Source organism: Triturus cristatus, chromosome 12, assembly GCF_964204655.1.
Source record: "Triturus cristatus chromosome 12, aTriCri1.1, whole genome shotgun sequence".
NCBI lineage: Eukaryota > Metazoa > Chordata > Amphibia > Caudata > Salamandridae > Triturus > Triturus cristatus.
In genome coordinates, this window is record NC_140595.1 from 163,671,643 (window position 1) to 163,697,845 (window position 26,203).

At 43.1% G+C, this 26,203-nt stretch overlaps 1 protein-coding gene across 2 annotated transcripts in view; it reads right to left on the reverse strand.

Moving 5' to 3' along the window:
* Positions 1-26,203, reverse strand: part of PEAR1 (platelet endothelial aggregation receptor 1) — a 311,694-nt gene that overhangs the window by 120,863 nt on the left and 164,628 nt on the right. For both annotated transcript variants that reach the window (XM_085639753.1, XM_085639752.1), the window contains exons 2-5: positions 22,815-22,925; positions 13,748-13,852; positions 12,591-12,691; positions 7,197-7,289 (exon numbers count right to left, since the gene is read on the reverse strand). In XM_085639753.1, the coding sequence (XP_085495879.1) occupies positions 7,197-7,289; positions 12,591-12,691; positions 13,748-13,852; positions 22,815-22,924 (409 nt within the window). In that variant the 5' untranslated portion in view covers position 22,925. The remainder of the gene's footprint in view (positions 1-7,196; positions 7,290-12,590; positions 12,692-13,747; positions 13,853-22,814; positions 22,926-26,203) is intronic.

Here is a 26,203-nt window from a genome sequence, read left to right on the forward strand (position 1 = left end):
TTAACAGCCTTGAGTGACCTAGCTGATGCAGGATGACTGGGAGGCAAAGAGTTTATCCACATGGAAACAGTATCGTATAACACAGTGTCCCCGCTTCGATCCAGTGTCCCTCCTCCCTCTGGTGTAACCTCAGACTTACGAGCTGCCTTGTTGAGAACACTAAGTTGGAATGTGGCAGGACTTCACCCCTAGATCTGCCTAACTGAATGGCAATCCGTTATAAGGAGTTATGACATTGTTATGCTCCAGGAAACCTGGGACACTCAGCCTATAGAGATTGATGGTTTCCAGTGCCATAGTGTGCCGGCTATGCCCTCACGATCTGCTTGTACTCCAGGAGGCTTAGCTGTCTCTGTAAACGTAGTCACCAGTGGTTGTGCCCGGGCTATGGAGAACTATAATAATAGTTACCAGTTGGGACGGTTCACGAGGGACCCGAGTCTGTATTTAGTGAACTTTTATAATAAAGATTTTATTAATATCCCTAATACTAAATTTCCAGCTTTATTTGACTATATCAATCTGTTGTTAAACAGAGTTACCAATAAGGGACATTCAGCCGATCTCTGTTTGGTGGGAGAATTTAACATGAGACTTTTTCCGCAACTCAATTTACCCCGTGATGACACCTGCCCTTCTGAGAGCATAGACCCTAAAAACCAGGAGCTGATGACTTATCTTGCTTCTCTCAACGTAAATATTGTAATGGAGGTGGCAGGCACAATCGATTCCGCTCTGCCTACTTATAGTTTCAGGGGAAGTCCCTCAACATTAGATTACATTTTTTATCACATTCAACCTGAAAGATATATTTTGTTATGGAACAGTAATTCCTTGAAATGTTGGGGTTCATAACCCCATCAAAGTAGCCCACTTAACAGCACCAAAAGCGAAATTCAGGGTGGATAGTGGAGCTAGCCATCTCCAGTCATCAACAGACAATCTTAGATTGGTATGGAGACTTGAAAGAACCAGCAATATGTTTCAAATGAATAATTTAGGAGAACTTGGGGACCTGTCTAGCGGAAGAGGATGTCAAACATCAGGTGGTTGGAGCTTTTAATAACCTTTATATAAATATATTTCAAAACCTTTTAAAACCCTTCTGACCCATGCACAACAAAACAAGGTGGTTTAAGCATGATTGCTCTGTGGCAAACTGCTCACTGTATTGGGCTCTTGCTGAAAAACCCAGGGCCTCCTCAGTGTGACTACTCTACGTAAGCAATACAAAGAGGTCACCTCTAAACGCTGGAGGGAAGTAATAGTGAAGCAATGGGATTCACTATTATGATTGGCATCTGTGAAGGACAACAAAGCCTTCTGGTCTGCTGTCTTGGAAATGAGAAGAATAAACCAATCTATGAATCCAATTAGCTGCCACATTGCTAGTGAGATCTGGGAGGCCCATTTTTCAGAAATATATGTTGCTACACCCTCAGACACTGATTTTCGACTGGATATTAACAACCAGACAGGCATCTAGGTAACGCTGTGTGAAGTTGAGGATGCCATTAATCAGAGTGTCCGCGGCAAGGCCCCTGGTCAGGACGGTGTCCCAATCGACCTGATAAAATGTAGCCCTGAGTTCTGGGCCCCATTACTAATGAATCTTTTCAATAATCTTGCCCCCACCCTGGTACTTAATTCTTGGACAACATCTACTGTGCCCATATTTTAAAAAAGTGAATGGTCCCAACCAGGTTGTTATAGGCCTAATCCATTAATTGACACACCGATTAAAGTTCTATGGAGGGTCCTATATAATAGGATCAAGGAGTGGATTCAGGATGAGTCCATTTTATATCCCTGGCAGTATGGGTTCAGAAAGCATGTAGGGATGATCAAGGAGAGTCTAAATTTGAACCTGGTCATAGGACGTTGCCAAACAAACACCCCTATTTTTGGCATTCATGGACCTAACCTCAGAATTTGACTGTGTCAACCACTCGAAGTTAATGGCAAATTCTTCTCTCCCGAGGGATGAATTTAGCACTTGTACACTTTTTTGGCATATTTGCACAAGGGCATGAAAGCCAGGATCAGAATTAGCACTCATGGAGAGGTGTTATATGACATAGACATTTCCCATGGAGTGAGGTAAGTGTGTGTGCTGGCACACGTTTTATTCATTATATATATTAATGAGCTCCACCCTTTTTTAACCACCATTACCCCAGGTGTCTCTAAAATCAAAGGCATGCTGCTTCCCTCACTTTTATATGCAGGCGACGCAGTGCGGATGGAATGAACGCCAAAAGAAATGTGTCTGCTGGTGCATACCTTTGTAGACTCTATGCTTTGGACCTACAAAGCAATTTTACTAAATCTTACATGATGCCATGTGGTCCAAAGCGCAAACAGCTCTTTGCACCCAAATAAAGATATTCGGATTCTGAATAGCTGTCTTCTGTGATTTTATCATTTGGGCTGACTACCATAATAACACACAACTTAAAACATTACGTGAGATCACAAACCTTAAATACTTAACTCAGCTTGTAGCTGAACCATCACAACCACTTTAGTCACAGAAGGGACAAGCATTGGCCTAGTGAATAGGTCTTGCCTTCATAATGCGAGTGCTAAACTGTCAGCTCTGCCATATTTGTCTGTAAACTGTTATTTTTAAAAACATTAAATAAAAACATTTCAAAACACTGGAAAAAAATTAAACATATATCTTAAGGTAATTTAAAAGCGTACCTTGAGCTCATTGCCTTCAATCTTTATAAACGGTATAATATATTTTTCAAATATTTTACACTCAGGAAACTCTGAACAGATTTGAAAAAAGAATAAGGGAGTGTCAGAACGTAAAGAGAAATGCTTGCCAAGGCTTAGTTTAGTTTCCACAGGATTCATCCAGTTTGTCCTCTGTAGTAGCTCAGGGAGTAGATTTGTGGGCTACAGGAGAAGTGTCATGCTAATTACACCTTCTGCCACAGGCACCTACTGAGTGAGTGCATCTAATGACTCTTTCTCCAGTGCCTCAAAAGCCTTTGTGTGCTTTCATGTAAAATGTGGATTGCAGGAGACATAGCAAACCAACCCTTAAAGTCTGCGGTTCAGCAATTCTATAGCAAAAAGACCTCCGTTTCTGAGCTCTTAGAGATAAATTGGAGAGCAACCCAAAGCAGGGTAGATAGGTGTCTGAATCGGGAGCAGCACATTAGAGAGGGAAGTAGAAAACATAATCATTCCGTTCTCTCTTGTCGTACTGAATTAAAAGGAAAAATCAGCAGTGGAAGGATGCAAGTCAGTCAACCAAAAGGATCATAATGAGACTATGGTCCAGGGAAGGAACAAACACAAGAACAGGAAAGCAAACCATCCACTGGGAAGCAAGCATTTTAGATTGACAATAAAGCCAGCCAATGGTGTGCAATAGGTGGTCTTTAATTCTATTGCAAGTTCACCATAGGTCTTTTGCAACTAAGCAGCTTGTGCTGTCTGGTAGGTGAGACCTAAAAAGTGTTTCTGCTCCTTAAAGTGGGGGATGTGAACATTTGATATGTGTAATGTATTTTTATAAATTACAGCAACATTACTTCTTTTTCTTTCCTGGTAATCTGGTTTTAGTATTTTGGATTCAAGTGGGACAAGACCTTCAAACCTAGGTCCACAGACTGGCACTGGCCAGGTTTTGGTAAGAAATAGTAAATCCAGTTCATTGTTAGTTACTGCGGCATTTACATTGTGTTTGTACTTAATAGTAAACCTAACATCGCAGAGGCTGGCACTCCAATGCGTCTGCAGTTCACTGGGTGCCAAGTGCAAATTAAGAACATGGCATAATACGTCTATTTAATTTAGTGGTTGTTTCATTAAATTTTTTATTTTTCTAAGTGAATCTTTGATTATGTCGCTGCTGGGTGTGGATGGGTGCACATTGGCTTGCCTTTGATTTACCTTTAGCATGCGTGGGGTGCGCCCGCTGTATGTGTGCAATGTTAGAAGTATTAGGAGTGTCTGAAATGCCACTCCCATTTAGCCCTACACGCATATTTTTTCATCTAACGAGAAGTCTGGGCTAATACTTCACTGACCCATAAGGATCTAATAATAGAACCAAATCATAAGTACAAAAACGGGGTGGAGAAAAAAATCACATAAGAACATACTTGAATGAAAGAGAGTATATTGTACAACATTATTACTTTGAATTACCTTTACTTTTCTGCTATCTTTTTGACTCATGCTATTACTGTGAGTGCATGTCTAAATCATGCAATTACTTTCACTTCAAAGGTAAGTAAAAGAGTGATTTAACATTAACGACAAAATTACTTTAAATTAGGGTTAGAGTTGTCTAAATTCCTTAAGTCTAATACATGTATTTAATGTAACATATCAATAATTAAAATGTTATTTTATTATTTTTGTTTATTTAAATTCCTTTCCTTTAATTACTATTTTTATAATTAAATATTTAACATGTTTAAAGTTAGGAGGTCCTATTTCATTTTAATTTACTCTCATTTAGTTTAATTATTGCTAATTTAATTATGGATTTAGAATTTATTAGGGTTGGGTAAAGGAGAAATGTATGTAATTTAACTTGAACTATCTTAAATGAAGTAGATTAATGTTGATTAGATTATTAGCTTCACAATTGTTATGGTATACAACCCCTGTTTATTTAATATAATTACATTTAATTTGAATAATTTTACAATTAAGGGTTTACTATTTGGTAGGGATGAGGTTAGGCATAGGTTTCGTTTTAATTCCATTAAATGTGTTTATTTAATGAATAGTATAACTATCTTGGCATGCGTATTGTTCAGTTTTATTACACTTCATGTTATTTGATTAATAGTAATACAATTAAACTTGTAGCATTTGTTAGGATTATGGTTAGGTTTAGGGATAGTGTAGATGTGTGCACTGTGGGCTACAGAATATTTTAAATTTTAGGGTGAAATGTAGTGAGTTGCCGTCACGATAGGTTGAAGTAATGAGATTGACATAATGGTCACCATAACATTAGGGATTTGCGTGAAGGAACAGTAGGTCAAATTGGCCGCTTCGAAGAAAGGGCAAGTAATGGACCATTGAGAGTGATTGCCAAATGTAATAGACTACTGCTATTCCAATGCCATTTCACTCTTTCAGGAGGAAAGTCAGAGTTTCATTGGTTTCTAATAATAAATAAATCACCGAATTACTGTGTGGGAACTTTAAAAAATTCTGCTGAAACCTACAGTGCTTTTTACTAACTCTCCTGTAGAGAATGGGGGTGCCGGCATGTGCAGCTATTGGACTTTGTCATCTCTGAAAATCAGACGAATCCCCCTCTGCAGCTCTACATCTATTCTGCGTGTCTATAACTGAATGGACCAAGATTGTAATATTGTGGGCTTATGTTTATGTAATTCATTTTAAGCCTTTGTAAATAAACCAGTCACTGGTATGTTTTAAGGATACATCATTCCGCCTGGCGAGCGAAGGATGAGGCTTTGACATTATTGGTGAGATGTGGGTTTAGCGAGAGCCCTCGACAGCACCGGCCCAATATGATGGTCCTCCTCTGAATGTCCTAATATAAACAGGCACTGGCAAAGTCACTAGGTCCGGCTAACATTTTAAGTTCTGATTAAAACAATGAAGAGCTTGCTACACTGACAAACACCAGAGAAACATATGGTGACTTTCAGAATTAACTGCATCTACGAGATGACAAATTTAATGTGTAAATTCCAGTGTACCGCTGTGATGTAAAATAGTCCTTTACGCTTTGCAAAGCAAGCACCCTGCGGGAGATGGAATGACATGCCAGATAGGCAATAGCATGAGGTGAGAGGGGAGTGCTACTCTGGGTGCAGCCTAGGTCCACTCCATGTATATTTCAAAGAATTGTTAACAAGAGGGCCTGCAGGTAGATTTGCTGTCAAGCCAGACCTAAAAGCACAGCACCACAGCACTTTCTACGAGCCTGAGCACTGGGGTGTTTCCCATGGCAGTCCTACCAACCAGTGCTGCCAGGTCTTGCCTCCTTCTATGCTCATTCAAGCTCCCAGTGAACTGCAGGCCTTCGGTTGTAAGGGAAAGCGGGGCTGAAGCTGCAGTGGGACCGGAGCAAGTGGCCGCTCGCAAGGGGATTGGGACAGAGTCCTACTTTGCCCCACTGTCCGCCTGTACTTTGCAGCCCCTTGCCATAGCAGCCTGCTTCAAATGCGCGGACAATCGGTAATTTATTTTGGTCCTTACGCCATGGCTGTGGGCAGGAATCAAATTCAATGGAAGCCCTGATGCACCCAGCCACAGCTCTCCCTAAGTCATTATGAACCACAGAAGCACCCTTCCCCGCCACTTCACGAGTTATCCAGAAGGTAAGCCTAGACCCCAAGGCGTTTGCATTATCAGACAAAGGAAGAGGAAATGTGTGTGATGAGAACCACAGACAATAAAGACAAGCAGAATATGTGGGGTCCTGTGCTTATGATACCCAGGAAAATCATATATTGCAAATGCATGTTAAATGCAAAGTATTGCACTTATGTAGGTCGATGTGTCTAATTCTACTGTTAATGGCCATTTGAATAGATAGAGCAATCTAAAATGAACCCTGTTTAGCACTTAGTAATATGGGCTTATAGCAGTCTGAAGATAGCCACAGGGGCCGCTAAAGACCAGAATCAGTGGCCCAAGCTGAAGACGAGGGCCAATAACATGCAACACACAAATACAACACTACCCAAACACATAAACACAATAACAAAATTCGATACCTCAACACAACACAACAATACAACATACCAACGCCACCCAGCAAAACATTTTCACACAACTCAACAAAACACCAGAGCAGAAAAAACACAACACAGCTTACCAATGCAGCATGCCACAAAATGCTAGATTCGTGCAAGACCATCAGTACAACACACAAACACAACAGCATCCCAAAAGATACAATAAGACACAAACAGAACATAATAAAACAAGTGACTGTGTTAAGTTGTGCTTTGTGCTTCCTTGTTGTTGTTTTTTTTTTGTGCTCTTTTATGTTTTTTTCTGTTATGTGGTTGTGTATTCTTTGTGTTGTGGAGTAGTTGGTTTTGGCATGTTCGTGGTACATGGTGCCCGCATGGTGATTCCCCCATTTGAACAGATTTCCAGATAGGCCTGGGCTACATTTCTGCATCATCAGAAGCGCCTTGAGCGACAACATTTCTGCAGCAATGAATACTCACCGCTGGAGCAGTCCGCTCCGCTCCAACCGGCTTCACACTGGCACTTGTCCGGAGCCACGCATCTGCCGTGAACACACTCCTGGGTGCAGCGGGCTGGGCGGGCAGGCGGAGAGAGGCGAAACGGCGGAGGAATATTGGGCACAACATAAAGAGAGAACAAGAGAAAAGGACAGAATGGGCATCAATGAATCAAGGGTCCAGAGAAACGCGAAAGAAAAGAATGCCAGGAATCAGGAAACTACAGAAAATCAGGAAGTGTGGCAGGCGCAGTAAATGAAGGGATAGGTATCAGGAGAACAGCGGGAAAGTGCTGGGTAGAGAAACACAGAGACGTTTAGTAGCTATTTATAAGAAGTAAACAACTGCAAAAAACATTGCAAAGTACTGTCTATTTCTGGAAGCCTTTGTTCAAAGTCAAAATTACTCAAGGTTTGTGTACACGAACAGCTAGCTCCTCCTAGTCTGCTGTCTGGTGGCGCGGCACATCGGTTAATTTCTGCCCCAGCCCAATAAGCCTATAAAGAAGTGGCAGCTGCAAAGAGCCCTCGTCATGTGTGTACCTACAGCCGGCGCTGGCTGGATAGTCCACAGCACACTGCATGTTGGGATGTTTTAAAATATACATACATACAATGTTAAACGTGAAACTACATGTCCCAGAATACATTGTTTTTTTTTTTTTAAAGAAGAAAAGAATAATGGGTTGGTTGGGGGTATTTCTGTGGGCCACTTGGCAGGGAAACAGTCCAAACACCGCGGCCTCAGCCACTCGGTTCCGACTACGCAAGCGCTACCATGCTTGCCTTAACCATGCATATGCCTTAACCACGCATATGGGTGGTTATTGTAGTGCGCAATCTAGCTACTAACTGCTGGCTGGCGGAAGCAGGAAGGAGCCAAGCAGCAGGAAGGACCGGGAGAGGACACTACACAGTGAGGTAAATGGCACTGGGCGGGGAGCCAGGGTCGTTTTCAGGGTTAGGGGGGTAGTTTACAGGGCGGGGGTAGTTTTCAGGGCTAGGGGGGGTCGATTTAAGTGTCAGGGAGGGGGCTTGGGGGCCGTTTTAGGGCTCAGGTCAGTGGGCAGGGATCCTAATAATTTTTAGGGCTTTGGGGAGCAGGGTAGTTTTTGGGACTCAAGGGGGGGTCAGGGTAGTTTTTAGGGTTAGGGGAGGGCTGGTCGTTTTTAGAGGTCAGTGGAGTCAGGGTAGTTTTAGGGATTAGGGAAGGGCGGGTCATTTTTAGGGCTCGGGGTAGTTTCTAGTGCTTAGGGGCGAGCGGGGTAGTTTTTAGGACTGGGGAAGGGACGTTTCTAGGGCTCAGGGGGGATTTTCAGGAGGGAGAGAGTAGTTTTAGGACTCAGGGCGGGGGCAGGGGTCCTGGGGTTAAGACTTACCTCTCAAGTCTTAACCACAGATAAGTCTTTACCATACATGCCTTAACAATACATAATCCGTTGTAAAGGCATGTGTAGTAAAGGCATATTCATGGTTAAGAGTTGCATAGTTGAGACTGCGTGGAACCGGCACACTTGATAAACGCATGCATAGTTCCATCACACAACCCACTTGACAGTACTGTAATGGCCCCATTCTGTCAGGAAGTAATCCTATAGCTGAATCGCCAAGATGTAGCCTCTGTTACCAAGATATAGTCAGCGTCCATCATGAATGACTCTGCACTGCTAAACAAGTGGGTCTGAAGCCGTTAATCGGGTCTGAAGCCGTTAATCTAGTTTCGTCATGCAAGTCCCATGCATGTCAGATTATGTTTTGTTGTGGTACTTGTACATGTGTAGAACGTATAAGTCACTGGCATTACATCTCAGTCCCCGATTCAATGTCCTCAGTGCAGTGGAGCACTACATCATAAAGTGCAACGCTGATCTGCGCAAAATGTAATTAATGGTGCAGCACCAGATTTAGTAGGAGTTGCCTATCAATGGCACCACATGACTGCTCTGCATGATGCTAAGCCTTGCACTTCGGCACAATGTTGAGCCTGCAGTGTCTCCAGTACAAGGTCCTAGGTCTAGTCAACACAAAGTGGTCATACATGTGAAGCAGTGTAGGGTACAGCTACCATGTTACAGGCAGGTATATCAGGTGATACACTGCTTGGCCACTTCCTTGCATCTGGCTTTAGTTGGTGTAAAGTGGGGCAAAGCTGGTCACAATAATTTAAGTAGCTCTGGCTCTGCGCCCAAACCTAACTTTTTGCTTGGCCCGCCAAGTCATGCCCCACCCCCTTTGCATACTTTTCAATAAGGATGGTGCAAAGGATTTGGGCACAGTGCGGAGGTCAACATTCAGTATAAAATAGCTTTCGCATATTAACGTTGATGCATCACCGCAGCTTGTGCCACAGTCTGACACCTAGTATGACCTAATCTCAAAGCTTCAGTAAATCTGCGGCTTAGCGCTTGGTGGGTTGACCCTGCCTTGCGGCACATAGCAGGTTTGTCCGAGTGCACGCTACTGTACATTTCTGCGAAGCTCAAGAATCAGTCCAACCTTATAGTGCTGGCTGGTCACCTTTACCTTCTACCCCTACCCCGGTGTCACCCTCTAAGCATCCCTTGGGAGGTGCCTAACGGATTGGCAAGGCCACCTTCTCCCCAGACTATGTCAACGACTGCCACCGAACCATACAAAAAGATTGTGTGTGGGAAGCAGGGAATTCAGAATTTCTGATTAAGGATACTGTGGTTCCAGATCTTTTCATCTTAACCCCTTTCCAAGACTAGAAACCCCTATGCGGACCCGTGGGAGGACCACTGGGCTCTGCCCATGTAGCGCACAGCGCTTGCTTTGCTAAGGGACTGCTAATAGACAAATGAAGAAGTAGAGACTAGAGAGAATTTGGGTGTGGAGAATCAAGGGGAGCACAAGAAGAGAAAAAACATGATTTTCCAGCTGACAATAGAATGTTTACATTTACCAGACCAATTGCAGTTTTAAGAAAAAAGTATGTAATTGAATGCATATAAAATGTACATAAGGATCTTGAATCATATTCGGTCTCTCCCCATATATACAACTCCCTTGTATCCCATATAGGCTTCTACTATTTAAATACCAATGCATAGATCTATAAATAGCAGGTCTACTGATTATGGAAGTGAACTGTGGCGACGCAATGATATAGGGTGAGAATGGATGTTTAGCAGATTACATAATAATGTCCATGGTGGTCCATAAGTGATTTAGTGCACCCAACCCTGTAGTGCTATAGGAGGTGCAGGTCAAAAATGCTTGCTAAGCAGTAGGTGTTGCTAGAGACCAATTTGGGATGAGGATGGAGATGGCAGCACTCCGGCGACAGAGTGCTTCAAAGTAAGTACAGGAATCCTAGCGATGATGTGTGGGAATCATGGCGCCCCCTTGGCATCCTGCTCTGCCTGCAGTGCATCTGCCTCACCAAAAGATACACGGAAGGCAAAGAGAGTCCTACCAGGCAGGCAGGGATCTCTAGATATGGCGGGCACTCCTCCACCAAGGCAGGGCCGGTTCTAGTATTTTGTGCGCCCTGGGCAGATAGAGAATGCACGAGGCCCCTTTAAATTGCATAGACCTGACAAAATCAGGGCTGTTTGCATCTGAATAGATGCCCCTGCCCCTGAAGCTGCAGCTTCTCCTTCTCAGTCACCTACAAGCATCTCTTAACAGCTCATCATGGGCTGAAGGTGTGAGGGTTGCTTATCTCCAGAGAGGGTTAATACTGCCAGGGAGCTAAAGAGTTGGGCAATAGTCCTTCCGCTGTGGCGCTGCGTGGGTGAGGGGAGGAGGCCTAATTGCAGGACAAACCTGAGGAATATGTATTCTTGCAACTGGGACAGGGGGCCCCCTCCTTTCGGGTTCCTCTTGCTACACCATAGCAGTGAGGCCAGGGGAGGGGGGCCTCCTAAGGTGGCGTACGTGCAAGGTGGCACCTTTCATGCCGTGGTCTGACTATGTCGCATTGGTGTGGTCCCCAAGTTGGAGGGCTGACTACGGGACCCTGGGCAGCTGCCTACACTGCCCATGCCCAGCGCCGGCCCTGCACCAAGGGTTCTGCAGTCATGGCCTTTGCTGGACTGTCAGGCTCTCGGGCCTTTGCCACAGTCTAAAAAACCCTTTTGTTCAGAGACGAAAGGACTATTTGTGTAGGGGCGAAAGGAGCATCATGCGATACAGTGTGGAGTCAGCAGAAATAATAACCTGGTTTGCTCAGAATTAGGCCATTTTTCAAGGTTTCACCCGAGGGGAGGGTGAACTGGGGACAGATTTCATAAATGTTGAGAAGGTGGTAACAGGCATGAGTGTGCTAGCATGACAGCAAGTTGGTTATCTGACTGGATTCTGAGATTCTTGGCAGATGGCGAGAGGAGTATGGAGCAAGGGGGAAAGGATAGTTGAGGCGGTTTTGGGCTATCGCATTGTAGAGGACAGATGGACTTTGGTGACCTGCAGCTGAAGAAATAAGGGGTTGAGTTCTGGGAAGCAGGAAAGAGTAGTGTGGCCTCAGTGATAAGTGTAGCAAGAAGTTGCAGGAAGTTCTAACCTTTCCAAGGGTGTGGGTGTAGAGGGAGGAGTGCAAGGGACCCACAACCAGTCCCATGAGGGCACTCCAGAGTTAAAAGAAAAAACAGAACACCTGAGCCCTCAACATAGGAGGTGAATCATTCAAGAGACCAGAACATTGGGTGCTGATTAAAGCACCGTTAGATATATGACTATTTTACATTAGGAGAGTAGCTGACTGATTATCATAAGGTAATATGCAATTGTGATTGGTAATATAGTACAAAATTATTTATTTTTTATGCAGCCACAACTAACTTTTGTGTGTTTGATTTCTGAGTCCTGACCCGCTGACGTCAATAAGGTAAAATGATGATGACGTTTGATTAAGCATGTATTATGATATTGAACATTGATATAATAGTCTACCATTTTGAATATTAATTTCATAAAGTATTGTAAATAATTTTTTTGTTGATGCAATACATATTTGTACCTACATAATATCCAAAAGTCATATGGGGGCACACAGTTGTGACATTGACATCAGAATCATGTTATGGTCAACTGTGTTGGAAGTGGTAAATGTTGTTGAGAATAAGAACCATGTTGCACAGATGCTGCAACCCACCCACATGCATTCACACACTAGGCAGTTCCTCATTTGTTCATACATTCATATGATAGCTCCTGTTTTGCGTACTTATGTCTTCCAGTGTATTGGCATATTCACCTATCTATGAATAGTTAGCATAAATAGGAAAGGAGATCTGGGGAACATTTATCCTGGGCTGATTGTGTGATAGTAAAAGCAGATGTTGATGCAGATGTTGTTTATACAAAGTAAAGTCAAACTCAAAACAACAATGAGGCTTATGGAAGACAGACTTACGGACACAAACATCTACGCTCTCGTAATAGCCTTGGCAGCAGCGGAACCTCTTCCTGTAATCCAGCTTCACCCCCTGACGGTACGCGGTCTTATAGACGATCCTGAGGAAGAGGAGGAAAGCGTGGGAACCAGAACCAACCGTCAACGTGACTTGGATTACAAGTAACAGCATCTTTAGCTCAAAATCATTTCCAGCATCTCTTCGCCTCCACTACTGCAAAAGACTTCTGAGAAACACAATAGAATGACTCACCCCATCAACAGAGTGCAAGAAATCCTTCCCTGCTTACCTACTGTACCTACTTATGACCTGCGGTAGGAGGCTACCCCTTGACATACACATACATAGACTGTATGCGACTAATTGGGAATCCAACACTGGCATGAGGCTTCCTCTGGTCTCCATCACCGGTTCATACTTTGTACCTCAGCTCCTACATAATAACCCAGCAGCTTGACGGGCACATGGACACAGATAGCAGAAGAGCTGCTGTCTATGTCAATGTGACTGATCGAGGGATACTGGCTCCTGCCCAAGACATGACAACTGAGGGGGTGACTCTCTTCTTTGGTTTGACATGTCTATCTCTTGAGTCATTTAACGCACACATATGGAATTCTTAGCTTATGGGGCTGTGGCTGAGCCTCTTTTAGCCCCTGACTTGCGTTGGAGCCTTCACCATTGGCTTGTGGCAAAGCCAATAACATCTTGGATCAGTACACAGGTGTATATTGGTGTCAAAATTTACTATTGCGTCTTTAGGTTTGTCCTTCCACGTCCATTCTGATATTACATTCTGTGAGTGCCTGATAGGCCTACGGAGTGGGTGCTCACCAAAGCATCTGAAAAAGGGAATCTTTGGAAAAGAAAGCAGCCCATGTTGTCTCTACCCTCTACTTTTTAGATGCTTTTATCTGTCTTCGCTTCACAGTACATAAACAGGCATTGGTAATGTCAAAAGCTGTAGTACAGACTTCAAACCAACTGGCTTTCCCAATTATTGTTCTCTATGCTTGATTCTACAAAGGCCATCTTTCTGAATGAACTGTTCACCATTCTCATTGGTAGTGGATTAGTGATGTGCATACTGGTAGCCTGCATAGCCATTCAACCCAGGGTTGCTGAGGTATCATCACCCTGCACAGTCCACACTCACTTGTGTTGGGTGCAGGTTTTAAAGAAGTTCCAGGTCTCATCGCAGGACTCGGAGGAGATCTGGCTGAAAGGGTGCGCGTAGGACTCTTTCTTTGCAGTGGTGAAGCTGTAAGGAGAAAAAAAGACTTCTTTATTCCTTTATGTTTTCAGCATCTTTTATGTGTGCTCATTCTGCCATGAGGTTTCTTCAGATTAAGGAAGGGGTCTGAGCAGAGGAAAGAGACCACAACAGATGTCAGTGAGGGGCTAGATATGTGTAAACCGGCCTAGGGGCACCTCCAGGGCTTTATTGAACTTCGGTCGGTCTGGTTAGAGTACAATTATAGAGAAGAAATGGAGAGGGAGGAGCCTTGAAACCGGTGAGAGGGACCTTTGACATTTCCTGGGCCTGATTCACAAACTACATTTTGAAATGTATTAATATGCGTAATTATAAAAGTGCAAAAATTAAATTAAATGTTTTAACTTATCCTAAAACATATACAAGTATTTAAATCAATTACATACGAACTCCTAACCGAGTTTACAACACATTTAACAAAATGTAAACAGTTACTGTTAGTTGGAATTTTTTTACACTAGTAGTGTTTACAAATGAATATTTAAAAATTATATGAATACATTTATATGTATTTCATTAAATAATTCACAATTAATTTAAAGATTTTATGTGCTGTAACCTTTTATTAGTTCAAGTTTAATATCATTTTTTAAATATTATTGTTACATTTATATTTACAATAGAATATTTTAAAATATTTTTTTTAAACAAAAACTCAATAACATTTTCCTAAACTCTCCCATAGGGAGATCGATACAGTTTCTGAGATCTCCATCAACAGGTGACAACTTACTAATAGTAACTTTACATCCATAAATGTAGTCTTGGGAGCTCTATCTCCTCAGTGGAGATAAATAGAAAAAAGTGGTTAGTTACACCTAGGTATATAAGTGGATTCAAATGTGTGTAAATCTACTCATATAAATTTTCCTATGTGAATCCGGCCCTTCTGCTTTGGCTGGCAGATAGCATTCAAGTTTTGGGGAGCCGACCTGAGTCAAGCGGTCGACTTGTAGATGTGGAATGTAAGTGAAATGTCACACATGGAGATGAATTACATGAAGGCTAGTGACCAACCTGCTGCCAAACTACAGAATGTCAAGAGTTAGCACAAGTCAAGGGCAGAATATCATTGAGAGGTAGAAGGTGCATGCCTATCGGGATCCTTGTCTCTGTAGTAGACCTATATACCAGCCATGATTACATTAGAGAACAAGAACAGCAACGCAAACCTACAGTGCATTAGCAATTAGTGTATCTCCTGGCAAAACAGTAAGGGGCAGATCTATATTGGAGATGCGCCACTTTTACGCCGCCGTTGCGTCACTTTTGTGACGCAGCGGCGGTGTAAACCCTGCGCCACGTTGCGCCATATTTACATCGTGACGCATCTATGGAGATGCGTCACGATGTAAAGCCCTGCGCCACGTTAAACCTGCGTCAGGTTTCACGTGGGCGTGTCGACAGAGGGGGGGGCGTTCCATCGCAGGAACGCCCCTGAAAAGTGACTCAGTCAAATCTATAAGATTTGACTGAGTCACTTTCCCAACGCTGATGCGCCAAAACCCTGCGCCTGCTTGAAGCAGGCGTAAGGCTTGACGCACCATGTTAGGGATAGGGTAGGTTGGAACAGTGCTGGAGTTGCGTCGCGCTTGCGACGCAACTGAAGCACTGCGCCAACCTTACGCCATCGGATGCGTCACGCATCTGTTTATTCCTGCGCCATGATGCGCCGCATTGTAAATGCGGCGCATCATGTGTGGCGCAAGGGTAAACTTGCGTGACGCATCATTCCTGGCGCATCCTTGCTGATTTGCAGGGATGCGCCAGGAAACATAAATCTGCCCCTAAGTCTTAAGAATGCTCCATGAGCAGCCACAACTAAAGACGACAAATGCGTTGGCTGGTAAAAACATGTAGTGAAACCTGGAATAAGAAATATGCAAATGCTAACATGACCAAACATCACAATAAAAAATAAATAAGACAAAATAACTCTAAAGAAAATTCTATTGAAATTATTGTAAAATTCTGTATGCAAAATGTCTCACCCGAGTATGTTGAAACAAAATTTTCAAATAAGAAGGAACCAATGTAGAGAACGAGTAGTGAGCGTGGATCCCTCCCCCCACAAATGGATAGAAATATTTCTGGGTGGGAAGAGCAATAAGTGAAGCTGGCAACAATGTTTTCACCAAGGGAACCCGCAAAGTGACTCCACAATGCAACTTGAAGGCATTCAGTGTTGGAGTAGGTGGCAAGACAAACGAAACAGGCATCAAGCAATCCGCATTTATATGTGGAATTTTGTGGCATATCTATTGACTACTTTGGGAGCTAGGTAAAGTATCCAGACATTATTTGTGTATGCCTTAGGGCCTGATTATGAGTTTGGCAGTAAGGAATCCACGTAGAAATGGTGTCGGAAACCTCGCTGCCTAGTTGGCGGTCTGCCCACAGTATTACGATGTTGGCAGTTTGCAGAATGAAAGACCACTGGAGTCCAGCCTCCACCACCAGCCATTTACCAACCGCCTCAACAGCGGCATGGGGAAAGCAGCTACCAGAGGGCAGTACAGACAACAATTCCGCAGTCCGAAATACGAAGTGGTTTTCCATCGAGCCGACTGTGGCAGGGAGATGGTCAGCTTCGAGTAGGCAGAAACAAAGAAAATGGGGTGCCAACTCACCCACATCCTTCTTTTTTCATCAGTCTTCAACATGGGATCCTACATTCAGGTTCCTCCTTCTTAGCAACAATTTGACCACGAAGAAAATTACCCCGCCATCGCTGAAATCCAGGTAAGTCCCCTTGCTCAAATTCACTGGACTGGGCACATATGATCCAGACTCCAGCAATGAAAAAGTGCTTGTACAATATATTTTGCAACATGTATCATGCATATTGTACATGTCACACACCTGCATTGAAACATATGGAACTATATATTGTGAATTGCTGAATGTGTCCCGCACCGGTCCCCCGCCACAAGGACACCACTGCCAAGAGACCCCCAGTCCATCTGCAACATTATAATCTGCTCGGCAGTATACCGCAAACACGCATGTCATGGAGTGCTGTCTGATGTTGCCAGCCACAACATCATAATACGGCGGGCGGGAATGCCTTCAGCAAGGTGGAGTTGTCAGTCCCGTAACACTGCCAAACTCATTATCGGGCCCTTAATCTGGTAGATTTGGACTGGGCATTCTACATGAACGTGCACTTTGGCACTGCAGTGCCTGATGGCTTGCTTACTATGTTGGCAATAGAGCACGAGCGGAATACAACCAGACTTTTCCCAAAAGCTACAATCCAATCAGTCAAAATGTTGTTTCATCTGGGCACATCCAGCATTATGCTGGTATTATGACCATATTTGATTCTGCACAATACACAAAAAGGCCTCTGGATTATTGATTCAATTCAAATCATTTAGAAACCTTGTAATATGCTATATCACAGACCTCCTCCTACCTTACTGTCAATGTATATCATGGTGGTCCTGTTCTTAACATTCTTAATTTGCAGCATTTTGTAGGATTTTGAAGATGAGACTCTCCTGGATGGTTTTTGTCAGGATCTTAGAGAGACAATTTAATCAGGGTGATGCCCATGGTCATTTCAATGTGATTAAAAAACAATGCTCTTATAGCTGTGCAGAGAAAATCTTCCAAAGGTAATGCATGTTTCTAAAGTTGGTCTCTATTCAGAGTTGTCGGGAAACACTAATCCATCTGCATTAAAGAGTTACCATCCAAATCGGATTACGAGAAAGGAGGGAAACACCATAGTCAATGTTGTTTACCATGAACATTTCACCAGGAAAAATCTGTAGGAGATACTTGGGAAAAACCAATCATAATGCAGGAAAACTATGTAGGAAACCATGCAGAAACACCAATTCCCATGGTTTATTGCCATTCATGGGTGGGGGGGGAATTCAGATTAGAATATTAGCACTCCACCCGGCATTTCTTAGATCGAAATAGCTACATCTGGAGTGCCAAGACTCCATATTGGGGCCAAATATATCCAAACATCAGTCTATTTCTGCCATCTAAAACTCAGTGGATGAATATAACATTCACATTTTTTTTGTTAGTGGAAATTTTAGGGTGAAGAATTACACTATGACTTCTATGGCTCAAGGCACGGAGCGACCTTAGCCAAAACTATGAAGGCAACATGCCCAAATGTTCCCAGGTTTGGAGATGGGACAGAGACTACTATTTATCATGAACGAATGAATGAAACATCTTTATTCGATCATAGGTAATCATAAAAGAGCAATACAACAAAAATAAAAGCAATACAAATAAAACAAACTGTCCCTCATAAAAAGAAAAAAAATAACACAGTAGACATACATATCTACATAAAATAAATATATAATATTATGAGATATATAAGTATGTCTAGGCAATAAAACGGGATAAAGATTCATACTGTTCAGTTCAAAATAGGGTTTAAAATATCCCTCATAAAAGAAAAAGACCCATTGAACATTCATAGCAGCCCAAGGAAGATACATTTAAATAATGTACATAAATATTATACATAAATATAAAAGACTTTTACATTTCATAACATTCACTAAGACTGTTAGATTAAAAGTCAACATATCTTAAGAACTCATTATTTTACGCCAGTGTAAAGCACTTTTCAAAAAGCCCCCAACAGCGAAACAAACTGCTGGCTCTATTAACATTTGAAGATAAAGAAAGGTCAATTAGGGACTTTATCAGAGTAGGAACAGAAGTTCCTCACTATTTAAACCTAAGGACGTTGTCTTTTGGGGTCAAACCAATTATACCAGTAGATGCAAGTTGACAACAGCTATCAGGTAAACTGAAGACAACCTCAATGGGGCTATGATCACTGTTTTCAAGGACCGCCCAAATGAGTTAATTGTTCCATATGCCTAGATATAAAAACAGAATCAATAGTATACCCTCAGTCCCAGCCTACAAAGGTAGGTAGTTGATTATAAGGGTCTCCACCATAACTATTATGTTGGAAAGACCAGCATGACACAGGGCTTTATGCAACTTCCTCCCCCTAAGGTCAGATGGTTTAGCATAAGTTGAAGAGTCCCTAATTCAAAAGGGTCAGCTACTATGGTTTCGAACCCAATTTGGCGTTGAAATTCCCTCCGAATATCATGTTGAAACAATTAAGAAAAGTGAAGGACCTAGACTTCATGATCGACAGTACCTGAAATAAGATCTCAATCTGACATCCTGGGTCATAAACAGAATTATAAAAATTAACAACAACAAAAATTAACTTGTTGAATAAAACGATCCACTAGATCTGAATCCCATTATATTTGGAGGGGACCAGGATGATCTAAAAGAGCTTAGAGATACAAGTGTTGGTAGCTAGACCACCCCGGGCTCTCTGACTAATGAAGCGATGGCTGGGATGGTAAAGCTCTCAAAACAGTCACATCTACTAGTCTCACTGGCCCAGGTTTCTTGTAGCATGACTATATCAAATGGGATGATGAGGTCAAGCCACTTACGATCACACAGTTTGTCCCTGATTCCAGCAGTGTTCCAACACATGAGCCTTAAAATAGGGTCCGGTTTAAGCACCACTGTTCTGAAGGGGGAGCAGACCGTGAGTAACTCAACCGCACTGGAACTGTAGGATGAATGCTCTGGGCGTCGGTCATTACAGTCTAGATCTGACAAAGGGAGGAATCTGTAGGAGAGAGAAACAGATGGCCTCTAAGTCTCCAAAACTAAAGTAGGGAGTCTGTGATGCCTTTCCTGCAACTTTGGTTGTAGACGCCTATATGAGAAACCTAGTGGAAGAATGTTAATACCCTCATCTCAAGAGGATGTGGTTTCATGGCTCGACTGCCGACTTTGGTGCTGGGAAACCAAGGTTCGAGCCTTGGGTCGACTCCACAGCCTGTGATTCTAGACAAATCACTTAATCTCCTCGTGCCTACCCAAAAAAATGAATCTGTCCTTGTGTAACGTAACTGGTGCTCGTGTAAAGAGCTCCAATACCTTTGGGCCGAGTTCACGCTATAAAAATCTGCCAAGAAAAAAAGAAATGCTGCCTGTTAGCATTTTGGATCAAATGGTGGGCCAGGTTTGGCTGTTTACAATTAATCACAATACAGTCCCCCCTCAAATGCTTTGTGATAGGGAGACCCGACCATCCTCACAAATAGGATGTCATTATATTCATTGATGTTGAATTTTGAGTTGCGGGTCAACAAATGGCCCATCTTGTTCTTCAACTAGGGGGTAGACTCCTCAGTGAAGGGGTCAGTTGTGGGATGCCTGTCAAGATGGCAATATAGGGGCAGCATTCAGGGATTGAGGCAAAATAGGCTCTTAAACTGAAAACACACACCCATCCCCTTGCCAGAGACATCATTAGAACACTTTGAACAAACCTGGGTGCCACCCCAATCAAGGGGACATGGTATCTCCTTCATGTGGGTAGGACAGCTCGGTATCTATAATAGGAGCACCCATTTGGAGTGGGCATGGGGCCAAACTAAGGGTATTGACACCAGGCATCGTGCCCAAACCCCCAAGGGAGCGGGAAGGTACAGATTGGGCAGGGACTGAATAAGTATGGCCAATGATGTCAGCATGTAACTTAGGGCCAGATGTACAGAAGGATTCAGCATTTCTTAACGGATTGAATCGCAATTGTAGTCTTTAAAGAAATGCTAAATTGCCTTTCCATGCATACAATGGCAGATAGGGAATCACAAAATGTGATTTTTACCCAGTAAGAAATTGCATTTTGCGATTCCCTAAATAGAAAATCGCAAATAGGGATTGCCTATTTGAGATTACCTAAGCACATGTGCAAAGCATTTCCTAAGTTCGAAATGGGCATTTAGGAAATGCTATTACCATCGACTCCAAGTCGATGGTAACCATGTGCAATTTTAAACAAGCATTGGCATAGCCAATAGGTCTCACCTTTGGGACCTTATAAGGGTTTAGCCATGCAAAAGACCCTTTATTGACTGCAAGTAGCACGATAAAATCTTTGTCGTGGAAAGGTCGTTCTCGCTACTTGCAATCAATAAAGGGTCTTTTTATGCAATACCTACTGTCCTGAAGATGGTCTGACGGATTGATGCCATCCAAGACCGAAACGTCGACTCCATCATCTATTTCCACAATATTTATTATGTGCAGATGATTATCATTTTTCTCAGTTTGAGATATATCTCTGTTGATTTCACTGGAATAGATGTTTCCTCATGAAATGCGGATAAGACTTAGATTTTCCTTTTTCATGACTTATTGCTGAATCAATTGTTCATCTGTACTCTTTTTTAATTGGATTTGCATATAAAAATATTTGTGTTTATTTCACAAAAAGATTTCCCGTGTGTGTACTTTATGTATTCAATGATTGGTTCAGTTAATTGACATTTGGGTTGGTGTTTTCTTTAAACTCACCCGCTGAGTAAGTTTTCCATAATCAACAATTAGAGAATTTGCTTTAAATAAATTCCCTTGTCGGCACTTTAACCTGTCATTTAGTCTGCCCAAGCCCTCAAGGGTATATTGGGTCTTTGTCCCTACGGTTATATTGCAATCTATTGAAGCCTCACGGAGAACATCAAAGCGGCTGTGCGGCAGCGAAAGTGAAAGTAATCGCGGTAAAGTGCGACGCGCCCGCCCGCACACATGCACTGTAGCTCTAGGCTGGCCTGGTAGCACTTTTTGGAGCCCTCACAAAATGTCTCGCCAGACCAGCGCATGCGCTGGGTCAGGCGAGACCTAAAAAGGCCCAAAATGCTTTTTTAAAGTGCTATAAATCGCCCTAGGGCATTTGTTCGCTTTAAATATGCACCACTTTTTTTTTTACGGTGAATCAAGGGTGGCCTTAGGCCTATAGGCACCCTTGTTTTTCATTTCCAAATTTGCAATTTCCTATTAGGAATTCGCAAATTTGAAAATGCAATACCATTTGTACCTATGAGCACTTAGGTTTTATTTTGTCCAAATTTGAGTCCCAGTCGAAATTAAGACTTCATTGGCAGGGGTGTGAGACAACGCGGGCTGTTGGCTGCCAAACACAAGATCTTCGTTTGGATCTTTTCGTAATTGAGGTTTAGCATTGCCAGCCTGCTGGTATAGGTGCTTGCTTTTCTAGGGCCCACAGTCACTGCCATTAGAAATAACAGAGTCGTTGTTAGCTGCTACTGGGGGGAGATGTACTGGTGTTGGGCTGAGTGGACCAGTCGAATCCGAAAGACCTGGATAAGATTGGTGTCCAGACTGGCTTGATAGAGGGCAGCTAAGGCCGACGAGGGCATCCAGGCATCCAGGGATAAACGTCTCTCTGTGAGATCTGTCTCTTTAATGATCAAGCCAGCAGCTCAAGCTAAAAATAGAGTCCAATGTATTGCCTTAAGGTGGCTTATTGGTTGTGCTATCTTTATCCCCTGCTTGCCCATTCTAAACCAGAAATTGTTTTAAATATAATACTCAATTGAAGCACAAAACATCCTTTGGCAATGGCTAGGAATCAAATTTACACAGCTTCATCAGAGCCCCACCAACCATTAAGATCTCACCCTTCGTTGTTAGTGTTATTGAAGTCCCAAACCAAGAGGGATTGCCCGGCCCGATCTCTTCTGGCCAATGATGTATGAAGACGGCCCCTCTCTTGGCTCCAGCACGTGCCTGGGCTTGTCCCGTGCCGTGGGGAAAATGGGGGCAATTTATGGCCCCGACAGGTGCTCCTCTCCTCTGCCTCACCTCCGCAATAGGGTTCCCGGGCTTGCAGTAAAGTTGTAGTCCTTCTTCTATGTTTGTGAAATGTCCCGGTTTTTGGCTTTAAAATTCTGGTCACCCTAAGTAAGGAAAATGCTAGCAATTTATGGCACCTGGATGGCGCTGTTCTCCACCACTGCGCGTCCTCTATAGGGCTCCTGGGGATTGTAGTCCTGTCCCCACTCAGCAAACATGCACAAGCATTTATCAATGCATTCAGACTACTGTTCCTTACCTTTCCCAGTAGCTACAGACATTGGGGTCGTTCGGGTTCAGAGCAGAGGCCTGGTGAAGCTGAACCAGCAGTAAGAAAGCCTTGGTAGCAGCAAACAGGAATTTCTTCATTCTGTTGAGGAAAAACCATGTGGTGAGGAAGTGATAAGCAGATTGTCATTTACTTTAATATTCTGAGTAGAAACTGAGGGCTCAGTATGGGTGTGCTCAGCAACACAGGGAATACTAAAATTCAGGCAGGTTTTCAGGAAAGTCACCCAGAATGTGTGTGAGTTCAACATACAGAAAACACATTGCAATGGGAATTGTGTTCATGTTTGTTGGTTAGTCTGCAAATCTACAAATATTTTTCTATCTAGTGGCTCACAAAATCAGTAATCAGTATTTTTTTATTTGATCCAGACCTCAACTGAGATCAACAAATACAGTATTAAAATTATTATAAATACTCTTAAAAATGATTAAGATTAAAAACTTGGTGGCTCACAAAACTCTCTCTGGGCTGTAAGCAAAACCCAAGACAAGCATGCATCCATTTAATACCTCACCTTTACACCCATGAAATGAGGCAATAATCTCACACCAAACCTATTCCACCTGCACTCTGAATTTATAAGGCCAAGTCTTTGGGTTCAGTCCTCTACGAGGCGGAGCTGTGGGGTTTCTCCAACATCGAAACATTATCAGCGTGGAAAACAAATGTCTGCGTCACCTTGCTTTTCTCCCCCCAGGACCCCCTTGTACCTGCTCTTTCTGGACATGGGAGTTAGAAGTCTTGCCAGCAAAGCCAGGCTATGCCCCCTGTTGATTTGGAGGGAACTGTGGACTCCCCACAGTTGCCTCCAATAAAACAGACCTCCAGAACGTAAAAGACGCCAACCAATTCTCCAAAGTTCCTTGGCTTACAAACATCAAAGTGTTGCTCTATGCACTTGTGCTGTCTGACCTCTGGGGCCGTCCTGCTACCACCTACATTCTGTCAAGGAACTCCCTGAAGCTGCTCTACTGGGCAGCCAGAGCAGTCAATGATACTAGGAAGACTGCTTCTTCCAAGCTGGCTAGAGACTTCCTTGATTTCAAGCCTTTGAGTGGGTATGAGTCTTAGTAGGATCCGGTGACAGTCTCCTTAGACAGGAAGTTATAATTCCAGTTTAGTATGGACGCTCTCTCACTGAGAGTCTTTACCTTAAAGTGGTCTTGTATATCCTGCTTGCAATTCTTTAGCGGAGAGTGTATTGCACGTTCTCTTTGCCTGCCCAGTCAATGCCCGTCCCGCAGAACTTGGCTTGCTCCCATTTGCAGATGCTAGGCGAGCATAGTCACGCCACTAACTTTTGCCATCCCAGTAGCCAAGTTTTTGGGCGCCATGTGGACACTTCATAGAAAGGCACTCTCCCCACCCTTAATGGTATGCTGACTACGCCTTTCATCTCTGCTCTCTTAATTTGTATGTAAGCAACACTAATCGGCCTCCTTGTACCATTTCTGTATCCTGTATATGCTAGTTGATATTTTATTTTTTTACTGCATTAATTTTGGCATCTATTTATATGAATCATGTATTCTTCATGCTGAAATGCACTATGTTATCTATTTATTATGTATCTTTACCTGCATTGGCACTTTTATGGCCCTGGAGGCCGAAATAAAGTTATTTGACTGAATGGAATAAAATGGATTGTGCCTGTGTGAGGGTATCATAGTTGAACTAAGCCCCTTAGACATTTCACAGTCCACCGCCCAGAAGGTCCTTGTGGGCCTCTTGCCCTATTATGTTTGGTGGACAGACATATAATAGACTGAAGAGGTGGATCGGAATGAGTCTGTGGATAAACAGCACCTGTCACTTCTACCACCAAAGCTTCCTGCCACAGCAGCATGGTTTTCCCAGATTGCTCTGCCCTCGTATGTTCTTCCTCTTGATTATCCTTACCGTCTCTGCAAGTGGCAGTTGGAAATCCTTGAGCCAAAGGGAGAACGGTGCCTGCTCCAAATCCAAGACACATTCACATTTCAAAGGATCCAAACCGGTAAGTGTATACCCATGGGTTAACACACCTACTTCATAGACCACCTGGCTCCCCTCTCTTCAGAATCCACCAGTTTTAAAGCTCAAACTTGGTGCTCATAGATAAGAGTTCAAAATTGATGTTTTTTCTATAACCTTGCTTTCTGCTCAGGCCAACTCTTTCCTTCCCTTGTGCTAACGTCTATTGCACTGCCCATAGGTAGTCAACTGGACCTCATCACTGTTCACCCTGCCCTTTGTCCCTCTTGTCACTCTCTCCGTATGTTGCTGCCTTCTCTCCTGTTCCCTGTCATCCTCCCTTTTCATTGTTCTCATCCCAAGCCTTCCCACCACATGCATTTCACCTGAGTCTTATTTCATATTTATTATTGTCCTTGTCTCGGCCTGATCTTCCCTGCTCTTTCTAAATGTTCTCACTGCAAATGTAGACAAAAAGGACATACCAAAATAACATAAAAGCAATGATCATCAGGAAGAGGTTCACAACAAATCGCGCTCGGGAAAGAAAGAGTATGTGACATTGAGAGGGGATAAGAAGACAAGGTAAATAGAGATCAGCACCATGTGTACAAAATCTTGCAGCACAAAGTCCATTAAAGAATTCACCATTCAAAAGTGTGAAGTCTACTTGGTATCAAGAAGCTAATTTTGGTGCCTATTTTACTAAGGAGAAGAAGTTGCTTATTCTTCTAGAGATAGGCTGAACACTTAGAAGACATACATTCCACAGAGAGAGGTAGGTTCTTGTGCATACAGGGTGAGCGAGGCTCTGCCACACACATACTTTATCATCGAATTGTGCTGAACTCACTTCTCTCTCTGCAGATAGAGCTGAGTTCCGGCACAGAAGCAGCCAAGTCCCTGCATAAATAGTGCTGAACACATTTCATTTCATCTTTAATTGAGCTGGAGATAAGTTCCTGCATACATAGCACTGCGGACCTGGGCGGACAGAGCTGAGCTCTTCCAGGTTTGCAGCTGAGCTCCATCGCAGACAGTGGTGAGCCCCTGTGCAGACAGAGATCGAGGTCAGCCAGTCCACAGCCATTCATTCCTATAATGTAAAACCCGAGGTTCTGTAGGAACTGAGAAACCAGGACCAGCTAATATTCTGTGGGAGTATCACACATCTCTCACTCAGGTTTATCTTCCTGATAAGGGGTGAGGAGGGGAAGGTGGGAGGGAGGATAACAGTGAGAGAGAAGCGATTTAAGAGAGAAAGAGAAAAAGACAAGGTAGATAGTAATAAAATAAAATTAAGAATGTGCATGAATATGGACAGAAAGGTAAGAAAGAAGTGAGGAGAGTGTGACTGAGATGGAAAAGTACAGACAGAGTGTGGAAAAGGAAACACCATGGTG